The 13,577-nt window shown below is 45.4% G+C and overlaps 1 protein-coding gene across 9 annotated transcripts in view; it reads left to right on the top strand.

The window, feature by feature from the left end:
• Positions 1 to 13,577, top strand: part of ATP2B4 (ATPase plasma membrane Ca2+ transporting 4) — a 165,783-nt gene that overhangs the window by 115,275 nt on the left and 36,931 nt on the right. For 7 of the 9 annotated variants that reach the window (XM_081193403.1, XM_081193411.1, XM_081193404.1 and 4 more), the window contains exons 7-12: positions 1,792 to 1,827; positions 3,885 to 4,049; positions 6,154 to 6,368; positions 7,790 to 8,032; positions 10,187 to 10,428; positions 13,054 to 13,288. In XM_081193403.1, coding sequence (XP_081049529.1) covers positions 1,792 to 1,827; positions 3,885 to 4,049; positions 6,154 to 6,368; positions 7,790 to 8,032; positions 10,187 to 10,428; positions 13,054 to 13,288 — 1,136 coding nt within the window. The remainder of the gene's footprint in view (positions 1 to 1,791; positions 1,828 to 3,884; positions 4,050 to 6,153; positions 6,369 to 7,789; positions 8,033 to 10,186; positions 10,429 to 13,053; positions 13,289 to 13,577) is intronic. The other 2 variants (XM_081193408.1, XM_081193410.1) reach the window with 1 other exon arrangement.

Raw genomic sequence — 13,577 nt, 5'->3', positions numbered from 1 at the left:
TGAAGCAGAGAAGAGACTGTTGTTCCCCCAGTAGCCAGATGGGAGTCAACACTGTCTCTCCAGGGAATTTTGTTTTGTTGTCTTGAACTAAAAATAAAATATATTGATGAAGCTGGGTTGGAGAGTCAGGTGTGTGTGCATTCGTACACACAAGAGTTGCCTCTTCTTCCTAACCTTTTGGAAATTTGGAACTGGAAGAAATTGAAATACCTGCAGTAGTAGCTACCAAAGCTACCAGTAGCTTCATCAAAAAACATCATTTAGTACCTGGAGGATGCAAAATGTATTGAGCCGCACCCCCAAGGCTTAGCAGAGCTTCTGCACCCACAGAGCTCTGCAGAAACTGTAGCTGCTGAATCAAGCAGACCAGTTAAGCAGCCATAGTAAAAACAGACCCCCTACCCTGCCCAGCCCAGCCCAAAATACTGAGCAATATTATTCAGTGTGTGCCCTAGTTGCATAAAGAAAGTAGTCATGTTGGCGGAGGTGGGGTTCTCTCTCTCTTCTGGGGGAAAAAAATACAAATAAAGAATCCTGAACATTTAAAAATCAAAACATTACCATCAGGATAACCATTCCACTCCTCACTCAGTCTGGCTGTATAATTATGTATGTGCAAATCCCATCAAATTCCATGGAACCTATGCATGAGTATGTGTGTGTAGGGTTGTGTGCTGTTAGTCACTTAATGCAGATTTATTGCCCCAACACACTCTTTTTTTTCCTTTTTTGAGCCGCTGCTCCATACTTACAAACTGGGGCAGTGAATAAGTGGTAAAAGGATGGATTTTTCCTATTCTTTTAAGTTCATAAATTGACTGGTTGGTACGAAATCAGGGCATGGTAGTTATTCTGGATTAATTACTCTCAACTAAAAGGGCTGCATCTGGCAAAATCCCCATGCCAAACTTTATTCAGGTCTGCTGAGGGCAGACTGAAACCCATAAGAAAATGATGCAAAGCTGCTTTGCCGGAGGGGATGCTCTCTCTCATCTTTGCAGGTTTACATCACACTGTGGGCCATGGACTTATATGGCTGTGACATATTATGAATTATAATTGCCTGCTTCTGTTAGCACTGTTTATGAACTGTCCTGTAGAGAGGATTGGAGTCAATCTGCAACTCTCCCAATATGATTCATTCCTCAGTAGGAACAGTTCTGGGCAAGCTCTGTACTGCTCTTCCATTATACAAAGATCTCCTTCCTGAAGAAAGTGGAGTAGCAAAGAATTTTATTTAGCATTTGGCAGCTGCTCTGGAATGTAACCTGAGCAGCCGAAGCGGTTCCTTATATTAATGCTTTTGAAGATGTTTTATTTGGGTTTGGGAGGCAGGGAGGGCCTGATGCACCAGAGTTTGGGAGTCTCTGGATTAGAAATTCCACATGGAATGGAAGTCCAAGGATACGCTTCCCCATTTGTTGTTGCAGGGAGCTGAACCAAACCCCACCATCATTCCCCCGATATCCATTAGTCCCAAGGCTAGTTCCATTGATTCGAAGCAATGCTTGTTTCTGCAGCTGCTTGCTGCTTCCATTAGAGCGAAGGCGAGAGCTGGAAGGTGGGGTTTTGCAGTGGCCTTTTTAGTTGTGAGGAACGTTGGACTTCTCCAGCCCTGTTGCGATGGTGCTCAGCCCAGGTGGCAGCTGTGTCGTGCATAGCTTTCCTCCCATGTCCGACAGCCTCCCCAAGAGAGCACTGAGCCCCCGCATACAGGTGTCCACCAACAGGGACATCGATGTCACAAACCGTGTGCTCAGTGCTCCACCCTTTCTCTCTTTGTCTGAACAGGTAAAAAACCCGGAGCCCCCGAAAATCGCAACAAAGGTAACCAGCCTCTCCATCCTTTGAACCAGCACCACACTAACTACTGAGCATTCCTCCTTCCTTCTTCCCATGAGTCTGTGCTCTTTGTTGCTACGGCGGGATCTCGCCTTGTTGTTCTAGAAGAGGGTGTAATGATTAACATAGTGCTAACCACCCACCACTTCCGTCCTTGCTGGGCAGCTTCCCATATCTGGCGTTGCAGCACCCCCTGCTAGCTGAGCATTGCATTTCAGGGCTGACAGGGTTTTATTCATACATGTTTTTCTCCAGTCCCTAAGTTTCAAAAATTGTTCATTTCTTCATGAAGAAAGGATAGGCTGCTGTACGCAAGATGTAAACAAAAATGCAAAAAGTGTCAAGGAACATAAGAAAGCACTTTTCCCCCCACAGTTAAATTTGTGAGGTTGTGCTGAAAATGAAATTGCAGCTTCTTATCCTTGGGATCCCACAATATTTTAGCTTGGTGGAATTGTGCTAAGCTGCATAAATGCCCAGGATCACCCCAATTATTATCTCGTTCTGCTCCAAACCCCTAAATCTTTACTTTTTAATCAGGGGCCTGAGGTGGGTCCAGCAGCACACCTGGTCATTACACTCTGTTCTTCTCATGGCCTTTTGAATCAAAGTGAGTGTCTATTCTCTGATATGTTTCACCCCCTGTTCTTTCCAGGCTATGGTGAAGAAGCCCATTTCTGCACCTGTCTGTTCTCCCTCTTCCTATACCTTCTCCTTTCTCTTTCTCTTCCTTTTTTCTCAACAGTTTTGAGTTTTCCCTCCTTCTGATCTGAACTCTTGGGTTATTTTGGGATTGGCCCCCCACTCCCCCATCATGTCCTTCAATCCTAACTGTGCAGATCAGTTACAAAGCAGCCACGTACACATTCATCTGAACCCGCATCACTTTGGGAAGAGAAAAAAGGTGGAGGGAACTGGTTTGTTTATTTCAGGGATTTTAGGGATTGAATCCTTGCCTCTGGAAGGTGACACAGATTGCTGCAGTTGTGCTGATATGCACCAGTTGAGGATCTGCCTCTTGTATTTTGGAGAGGTTCCAAAGACATTGTGGTCTAGACCACAAAAGTGACAGGTGGGAAACAGACTAACAGATTCCCTTCCTATTAGTTGACTCAGTCCTTGCCCCCTCTTAATTAACCTTCCTCTTTCCCTCCCCACCCAACAACTCCACAATTGTTGTGTTATGTACAGTGAAAAAGACTAGCTCCCAGAGGCCTTAAAATGATCAATGCAAGGGATCTGATCAGTGGAAAGATTTTTCCAGCTAAAAACAATTCTAGTTTTGTATCATTTATTCAGGTGATGATTTAAAATAAGAGCTAATCTTATCTGCTGTTAATCTGCTATAAGGAGAACCTCCTGCAAATATTAACTATCAAGCAGCTCGGATCACTTGCTGAACTCTTTTGAGTTCTTCAGCTGCAAACCATCCCAGAGCCTGGACAGAGGTTCCTTGCACTTTGTCCATCTGAGCTCCTGAATGCTTGCACTTGCCTCTAAAATAGCCAGTACCAGCCTCTGCTGAGGAGCAGAGGACTTTAGTCATGCCATGGGAGTCTGAGTATAATAGCTGTTCACAGGTTAGGTTTTGCACCGCTTCCACCTTGCTACCTCAGTGAGGTAAGTACCAATAACTCCATCTTACAGAAATGCTCATGGAGGAGATGCCTTGCACAGGGACATGCAGCAAATCAGCGAGCCGATCTGGGACACAGATCCCCAGAGTTGTGCCTCCTGTGCCTTCCTAGCAAGGCTGTCCTTCCTTCCAGGTGTAGTCATCTGAGATGTTGAAATGTATTGGCCTTTGGGAGGGGGGGATTTTTTTGCCACCTGCTTCAGTCATCTGTTCCGGAGGGATGTGGAACAGGGCTCCCTGGATGTCTAGGTTTACCAAGTGTCTGTGTCTGTTGTTGGGGTTCCTGTGCACTGGGATTCTCTCTCCCTCTCTGTGCCGTCCTTCCTTCTCTTTCTGTTGCACCTAAAGTGTTTCTCAGCTGTTCTTCCCACTCATTCGGCCACTGTTTGTTTCGCCCTGGATCCAGCAAAAACTCAAGATGGTGTGGCCCTGGAGATCCAGCCACTGAAAAGCCAAGAAGGGGTGGAAAACGAGGAGAAGGAGGAGAAGAAGAAGGTGAAGGTCCCAAAGAAGGAGAAGTCCGTGTTGCAGGGGAAACTCACCCGTTTGGCAGTTCAGATTGGAAAAGCAGGTAAGCATGTCAATAGAGGCAGGATTTGGCCGTCTTGCAAGGCTGTCTCCCTAGTTTGTTTGTTGTGCATGGGCAAGGAAGGCAGATCCAAAGCAAGCATGACAGAAGTCAAGTGCAATTCCACTCAAGTGTTCAAAATCTGACTTAGGCTGCAATCCTGTGTGCATTTAGGGCTTATCCATACTTCCTCTTGTCCCACTGCTTTCCCCTGGGGAAAACCGCTCTTTATTGCTCAGTTGGAGCAAATGGCAATTCAGGTTTTCTCTGAATCGACATTTGCTCCGATTTAGCACTAAAGAGTAGGTTTTCCCTGTAAAAGGAGCAGGACAAGGGGAAATCCACTTTGACCATGCCTAAAAAGTATGGGCCAGGCACGGAACAAGCAGAAGTGTGGGCAAGCCCTTAAATAGGATCATACCAGAATGAAGTCAGAAGAACTTACTTATGAGTAGGTGTAAATAGGATTGTTCTGTCAACCCAGCTCCATACTCAGTATTTATTCTGACTGGCAACACCTCCCCAGGGTCTTTTCTCTCCTTGCTAACTGCAATTCTTTTAACTAGAAAACCAGGGATTAAATCTGAAAATATCTGTATGAATGTCACGTTCTCTGTTGCTTCCTCACTGGTAAGGTGAACACATTGTATATGGAAGGTTCCCAATTCAGTCCTACCATTTCTAGCTGAAGGGTCTCAGGTAGCTGCCTGGGAATTTGAAGAACTGTTGAGTGTCAGAGGAAATAATATTGAGCCAGATGAGCTAAAGTTCTGGCTGGGTGTAATTTGCCTTGTTCTTTTAAAGTGTGGTGGCCTCCTTCCCACTGTAGCTGTACAAAGATCCCTATCTGAATGATGTCAGAATCGCTCTTGATTAAATTTGTTGCCTTAGGGCCTAAGTGCAAACATGTACAACACCCCAAAGACCTTTATAAGAAATTGTTTGGAGGAAAGCTGGTTTTAGGAGGAACCATTTATGGCAGAGAAACAGGAGCAGCCTCTATGCTCCGAATTTCCAACTCCCAAAGCAGCTTTTCTGTAAAGGAAGAAAATACATACTGTTTGGGTTTTGTTAAAATCATTTGCATGTAATGCTTACGGGAAGGGCCATAGCTTAGTGGTAGAGCATGCAAAAGGTCTCCGGTTCAATCCCCAGCTTCTGCAGATAAGACTTTGCTCCCAGCCTCTGCGGGGAGACTCTTGCCCTAAAACCCTGGAGTGTCACTTCCAGTCAGTGTAGACTGTGCTATGCTAGAAGTTTACCAATGGTCTGACTCAGTAGAAGACAGCTTCCTATTTCCTAGGTCCAGTTGAGATTCCATTTGACACTGCACCCCAATTGGCCAAAATAACCAAGACTTCCTCCCTGCCAACCCAAGTGTTTTGAAAAATCCTGATTCATGACTTTTTCAAAAAAAGGGGGGGAGAATACGAAGATTGAATGAATAAAATTCACTAGAGAGACTGTTCCTTTTTGTTTGCCTTTGAGCAAATTGCTCTCAGAGCAGATGCAGGCACAAGCAATGCCAACCATTTCTCTGCAGCTACGAGGCTGGGAAAGGAGCTTCATCCTGAGTAATGAGTTCAAAGGCAGGGCAAAATTGTCTCATTGGTAACATGTGGCAGTGACTGACGGGGGTGACTTTGCATTCACCCCTGCCTTCCTGATACTGGCTGTTGCTGCTGCTTACTGAGAGGGGGGAGTGCAAGGTGTAGGGAGCACGGCCTGCTGCTGAGGCGATGGCAGAAGGGTCAGATTGGGTTGCTGCTGCTTGTGCCCCTACACTGAGCACCCTGTATTTCTCCCTCTTGCTAAGTGACAGTGATGCTTGACATTGGGAACCAAGCACCCCACACTGACCTCTGTTGTAGTCTCTACACCTCTTGGAAGAGAGAGAGATGACACAGAGAGGAGGTGCGCTTGTGCAAGTTAACTGGTGCATTGCAGTTCTCTCCATTGTGAGACCTGAAACCAGTAAGCTTTGATTAGTACCCCTCAGTCCAGCTTGGCAACTATAAAATTATCACTGTGGTCCAGCCAACCCTCTGATCTTCCGGTGGTCTGCCCTCACCTGCCTTCTCTTTCTGTCCCTGTTCCTCCTCCTCAGGCCTGATTATGTCAGCCATCACAGTCATTATCCTGGTGCTGTATTTTGTGATTGACACCTTCGGGATTCAAGGAAGGCAATGGCTGGCTGACTGCACTCCCATCTACATCCAGTATTTCGTCAAGTTCTTCATCATTGGTGTCACTGTGCTCGTGGTAGCTGTGCCTGAAGGCTTGCCTCTGGCTGTAACCATCTCTTTGGCCTACTCTGTGAAGGTGAGAGGCTGGAAGCCAGAAGAGATTTTGGACCTGATATTGGCTGCCAGGTTGGGGGGGAGAGGGCGGGGCTGGATCTGGAGGTTGGGTTGCTTTCTTCAGTTTTAGGGGGAAAGGCTAAATTTGGATTTGCCACAACAGATTTATTGTGCAAGGAAGGGGAGAGTAAGGTGCCTTTTTCTTTGGAGTGCATGAAAGGAGTGGCTAGAAGCACTTGGAGTTGGAGTTTTACAGTGTTAAAATAAGCACATTTACCGTATTTTTCGCTACATAAGACACACTTTTTCCCTCTTAAAATCTAAGGGGTCTGTGTGTCTTATGGAGTGAATGTGTGGTCCCTGGGGCTGGGGGGGGAGCCAGGATTCCCCCGCCAGCCCCACAAGCCTTGGGGAGGCTTTGCACGGCTATCCCTTTAAAGAGTGTGCAGCTCTTGCAGGAGGTGGGGGAAGGGAGAGAGCAAGGCTCTCTCCCTTCCCCCACCTCCTGCAAAAGCCCCAAAGAGCCGCGCTCCCTTTAAAGAGGTGCGCGGAGTGTGTGTGTGGCTCCTCAGGGAAAAGCCTTAAAGCGCCACACACACACTCTTCGCGGCTCATGAAAGGGAGCACTGAGCAGAGCCTGGGATGCATACAGGCTCTGCTCAGTGCTCCCTTTAAATAATTTTTTTTTTCTTGAATCGCCCCCCCCCAAAAAAAAAAGTAGGTGTGCCTTATGGTCAGGTGCGCCTTATGGAGCGAAAAATACATTACTCAACTCGAGCCGGCCTCCACTTCTTACACCAAATGCTTAGATAGAAACTAAGATAGATGTGAGGTCTGTTCATCTCTCTCTCATTTTTACTCTAATGTGGCATTTAAGAATAATATTGTTCGGCACATCACTGCGAGGTTGTTTAGTTACAACTATTTCCCAAAGAGGCAGATTTGCAAGATTTGTTTCCTCTCCCCTACTTTGATTTCTTTCATGCTTAATAATAATAATAATAATAATAATAATAATAATAATAATAATTCATTTATACACCACCCTCCCTGGCCAGGACCGGGCTCAGGGAGGCTAACATCAAAGTATGATACATTAAAAACATAAATCACACAATCAATTAAAACACAGCTTAAAATAAAATTTGGAGCAGAATAAAATCAGATGGCAACCCATGGATTATAACTATAACTATAACTGTTTGTGCTGGTCTTATATGAGCTGGTGGAAAGGGTTAGGGAGGCCACTTACATACTGGGTATTATAACAAAAAAAGAGAGGGGGTCAGACTGGGCCCCAACCAAAGGCCTGTCAGAACAGCTCCATTTTGTAGGCCATGCAGAAAGAGGACAGCATCTTGCATTAGTCCAATGGCCAGTCTGCCTCTTTGCCATTGAGTCTCCGTAACCCTTCTTAGTGATTCCTGTGTTTCCCTTGCACAGAAAATGATGAAAGATAACAATCTGGTTAGGCACTTGGATGCTTGCGAGACAATGGGCAACGCCACTGCTATCTGCTCAGACAAGACAGGTACTCTCACCATGAACCGTATGACTGTGGTCCAAGCTTATGTGGGGGACACCCACTACAGACAGATCCCTGACCCAGAAGCCATTCTGCCCAAGACTCTGGACCTCATCATCAACGGCGTTGCAATAAATTCTGCTTACACCTCTAAAATCTTGGTAAGTCCTGGCTTTGTGAAGGAGCTAGCATTGCCACCTTTCATCTAGTTCACCAAGGAGAGGAGTTTAGTAGGACCTTTCATCCACCTGAAGATTGCCATTCTGTGGTGGAAGGATTGGTGCGCACACACTTCTTCCCCACGTGTATAAAGCATAGTGTGCAGCTGGCACTCCATGCACAAGCCCAGGCGTTTGTGGACTTCATTGGTGTTATCTTTTCCTTTCCATTTGTGCCTGTGTGCAACACGCATGCAGCGATGCACACATGCTCTCTCCTTCCACCACAGAACCAAAAGATGGACAAGCATCCTTGTGCTTGTCCCACAATTAAATCTGTTCTCTTCAAGCATATCTTTAGTGTTCCCAAGAATGCTTGAAAATGCCCAGTTCCTTCTGCTGTCTACAGCCCTGTTTCTGAGGTGAGGGGGATCTCTTTTGGGAACCAGGATGGGGCCACAGATGGAGAAAGCAGCACCCTCAAAGGAGAGCCTAACCGAGCTTCTTCTCCTTCCTTTGGTGTCTGAAAAGTGAAGGTGCTTTCTGTGTAATGAGGCTACCAGTGCCATTTTCTCCTGAAGATCCCAGAGGTTGAACTGCAATCCCTCTGATCCACAGTGGGAAAAGATGCTGTGAGCTTCACCATGCTGGCATCATCTTACAAGAGAGCTTAGAGAGCTGTTTTATTAATCTTCCTAAATAAAATAAACATATTCACGTTATAAACAGGCAGCGAAAGGAGTGAGGCAGGCAGGGCTCGCTCATCTTTGAGGGAGCCCTCTGTCACCTGCTGCCCCATCCCTGACCCCAAAGTGTGTTCTTTGCTCTTTGAGTGGCAGATGGACAGAGGAGGAGGAGCTTGAACAAGCTGCATCAAGCTCACAGTGGACTGTGCCTGCTTTTTAATTTGATGGATGCATGCAACAGCCTCTGCTGCAAATGCTCTCCCTATCAATGTTCTTTTACCTAGGTGAATCTGTTAACCAACACTGTCAGCTGTCACTGATCTGCAGCATATTTACTGAGGAACAGAAGAGCCTCAGTAGGTTTGTAGGGAGGAGAGCAGGACATTTGTCATGAACTTATGGTCAGTCGGTCTCACTTCCAACAGGATTAATCTCTGTGTAGGGAAAAGCAACGTCTGCTGGGATCTCTGTTCTCAGACTTGGATCCCTGTTACATGTATTGGCTGCTTGCAGCAGAAAAACACACCGTGCCTTTCATGTGTTAACAAAATGCACTTTTTTCTTAAACATGAAAGTAATCTTCGTGTCTGGAAAAAAATAGCATATGAAGCTCTTTTTGAAATGTCTAATATACATAAACCTTCCAAACTCTCCAGTGAGGTAGGGAAGTGCCGTGCAGTTGGCTCCTCTGATCTGGGACTGACAAGGAGAAATCTGAATACCCACCAGTCAGTCTGAGATCAGAAGAGGTCTCTGCTTCACAAATCTGACAGGTAAGGAAATTCTGCTAATATCCCTTTCTCACAGATAGAAACTGAAGCCTAAAGAGATTAAGGCTTTGACTTCTGAAAGATAAAAATAACAGCCATCTAACTAACTCACTTTGGATTTTCGTCGTTTTTACCTCTGAAATTCTCTTCTAGTGACAGGAACCCACCATGGACAAATCCAAATGTTTTTCATTGCATATTGTTGCCTCTTTGCTCCAAGGAGCTCAGAGTAAGGGCCAAACCAGACAGAAAGTTAAACTCCTCTTTGCATTAGTATGCATGGTTTTTTGGTTTTTGGTTTAATGCAAATAGCATGAGCTAAAGGGGCTGATAATTACCAGGATCACAGCCGGGCTGGAAAGGGGGAATTTTGATCCAAAAGTGTTCTTCATATGATAGCTGCATATATTTGGTTTAATCCTCTTCCCCAATCCCCACATTGCAATTTTATTCTCCCTCTGAGGTGGTTGGGCTCAAGGACAGCAGCTAGATCAGGTTCACCCAGGGAGCTTCATGACTGAGTAGGGATTTGAACCCACAGCTTCCTGGTCCAAGTCCAGTGCTGTACCCACTAAGCCTGGCTTTCCCTTCCTGTTCTGTGCTTACCAGCCACCCGATTCTGATAGGGTGCAAGTGGCCATGGCTGTTTAGATGTGATTTGCCATTAGTTTGTCACCTGACACTCGTTTTGGGAAATCTAGCCACCAGAGAAAGAAGGGGGCCTCCCACGTCAAGTTGGAAACAAGACGGAATGTGCGCTTCTGGGTTTTGTGCTGGACCTGAAGCAGGATTATCAAGCCGTCCGCAATGAGGTGCCAGAGGAAAAACTCTACAAGGTGTACACCTTCAACTCGGTCCGCAAATCCATGAGCACGGTGCTGAAGAATCCAGATGGGAGCTTCCGCATGTACAGCAAAGGAGCCTCTGAGATCCTCCTGCGCAAGTAACTAACTTCTCTCCTAATGGCTCTGTTGGGGTCTCTGGTGATTCTTTCTGCCATATTCCAGAAGGGTAACTGTTACTTTGTGGGTGCAAAGAAACAGCAAAGAGTCTGTCATCCAGGAAAGCTTGTGCTGTAATAGATTTGTTAGTCTTTAAGCTTCTACTGGACTCTTCTTGTTGTTGTTTTCCATTTCTCTTCTTTACCACTGTTCCCAGAGTTCCCACTGGCAGTGGAATATCTAGGCAGACTCAGAAGGCTTTATTGCAGAAAGCTGGACATTTAAAAGCCTAATTGGGCATGATTTCATTCCCACAATTAGCAGTTACAGGAATGGGTTTTTTAAAAGTAAACAGCAAGAGCAGGGTACCCAATCCAGATTAGAGTTCAAAAGGTAGCCCTCCTCTCCTCCACTACAGTCCCAGATTGGAGCTGGGGCCTCTTTGCATTGGAAACTGTAGGAGGTCTCGGTTCAGATTAGGACTGCAGTAGGGCCCCAGGGTTAAAGCCATTACATACACCAGCATCCTGATTCAGATTAGCCCCCCTACACCTGCTACTTACTTGATTAAAAAAGCAACACTCACACATTAACAGAACTGATAATTGCTTGAGCGACATCATGTCTGGTTTGAGCTTCAAAGAAAAGCTTGAGTCAACTATCTAGGCTGCTGTTTTCCCTCCTTACGTTCAGCCTGTCTTAACAAACGAGAAAGGGGGAGGATGAAAGAAAGTTGGCGATGATGGAAGTTCTCCCAGACACTAGGTCTTGGTGAGCTTCACAGAATTGTAGGGATGGTCTACTGTTTTCCAAGAATTCTCTTTTGCTGAAAAAGCTTGGAAAAACCCAGCCCAGTCCAAACTGAGATGGGCAGATTTCACCCATCTTTACTACTCTGTGTTAAACGTTGGCCAATGTCACAAACACTGGTAAGGATAAAGCAGGTACCAAACTCACACTCAGAACTGAGCATCGCTTTCATAATGGTTAATTCAGTGCTGCAGTCTGGAATAATAAAAAGAACACGTATATCTGTATCCATTTTCATCAAAGAAACATCAGGATTAAGGTTGACTTAGGATCAAACAAACTCATGGGTGTTGAAGTAGGAGATATCTTCTCTGTGGTTCCACGCTACACATTAATTACTTGGATTTCAACACAGTTTATAGGTGCCTTATTTTTTAATATTTCCGTGGTTTTTGTAACAGAGGTTCTCTCTTACTTGCTCATGCCACTGCAAGGAGTCATAGAACTGTAGAGTTGGGAGGGACCATGAGAGTCATTTATTCCAACCCAATTGCATAATTTCATAGTCTCTTCCTTTTTGCTGCTTATGTCGGCCTAGCGGTATGCCATAAGTGGAGTCCTTAACCATTGAATTTCCTCTGGGTTTTTGAAGTGGCAAGATACTAACGACACAAGTAGTTTCATGGGTTAAGGAATATTCAGTGATGCATGCTAGTTATGAAAGAAGCTGCTTTCCAACAGTTCGTCACCCCCTCCTATTGTGCCCACAAAATGGTATTTCCTTTCCATGTTTTTACCGTTGAAAATCATACCTGCTGCCCATTCATAGCCTGTAAAATTCACTGTGTTCAAAAAGAGGATAGTCATGCATGTAGGGGCAGAATGAGGCCTGTGTTCTATTCTATTTATTTATTTGATTCCTATCCCACCTTTTCCTCCAAGGAGCTCAAGCTAGCAGCATACATGGTTTCCCCTTCCTCATTTTTCCTCACAACAACCCTGTGAGGTAGGCTAAGAGACAATGGCTGGCCCAAGTTCATCCAGTGACTGAGGGGATTCGAATCCTGATCTCCCAGGTCCTGGTCCAACGCACACTACACCACATTGTCCTGTAGCCGTGGATGAGGTGCTGGAAACTCTGTAGGTCCCCAAAGGATGGCTAAAAATGACCTACTCAATTCCCTTCTATTTATCCCAACTTGTCCAGTCAATGGTCCAGTCCACTGGTGGGGGGGGGGGCATTCTCCAAGAGAAAGACTCAGCTCTGCTCTAGACATGAGGCACCTCTCAATTTCTTTCTTGTCTACATCTGTACTAGGATTGTTTTATTTATTCTTTTATCGCTTGTTGTTTGCTACCCTAGGCTTCTTTGGGAGGAAGGGTGGGGATAGAAATTTAATAAATAGATAAAATAATAAAAATAATAGAGCTGTCTCCCCCCCCCCAACCTCTACAGCAAATGGATATAGACCTCTTGGTCTGTTCCAGGTGGCTACGAAAGTGCCTTATTACGCAAACAAAATATGCACCAAAATTTGGTATCTCTGTCCCATTAATATAGTTGCTGAAGTTCAACAGGCCCTTAATCTGTGGACAGTCTTGTAAGTTAAAGCTAGGTTAAGGCTCAAGTTAGGAATGGGCAGCAGTACATACTTTCCATTAAAGAGGGCAGCACAACCCTTCTCATTGTTATTCTGGGAAGGAGAAGGTAGAAAATGTACTCCTGTATGTAAAATAGTGTGTAATCCATGCCTCACTAAGGCACAATCCCTTTGGACCACGTACCTAAAGCTCTTTGCCTTTGCTTGCATGAATACAGCTTTTGGAACACATGCTTATTATTCCTTCTGTTTCTCCCCACCCTACCTTTGATTCAGATGCACAAAGATCTTGGACAAGAATGGGGAACCCAGAATATTTAAGGTGAAGGACCGGGATGAGATGGTGAAGAAAGTGATTGAGCCAATGGCTTGTCAGGGGCTGCGTACCATTTGCCTGGCCTATCGGGATTTCCCTACTGGAGTTGAGCCTGACTGGGATACGGAAAATGAGATCCTGTCTGACCTTACCTGCATCACCGTGGTTGGCATTGAGGACCCTGTTCGGCCGGAGGTACCAGCATGGCTCTCCTTGATTTTTGCCTAGTGCAAGGAGGAGACAAATCACTTCTTTCCCCTGAATCATATTATCCCAGCTGTTTTCAAGATTCATTTCCTTCAGACCCATCTTTGTCTCCTCTCCTGATGCTTGTTCCCTTGAATGGGTCTTGTGCAAACCAGTGACTTTTACACTGGGCCTCTTCTCTAACATCCACCTTTCCACTTTTCCTCATTTGTCACTGTTACTTTAACCACCAATTCAGACTTTCAGTATATTGGACTCCTTTGCCCTTTCCGCCCCC

Source organism: Podarcis bocagei, assembly GCF_964188305.1.
Source record: "Podarcis bocagei genome assembly, chromosome: 5".
NCBI lineage: Eukaryota > Metazoa > Chordata > Lepidosauria > Squamata > Lacertidae > Podarcis > Podarcis bocagei.
This window is presented reverse-complemented; position numbering and strand designations above follow the sequence as displayed.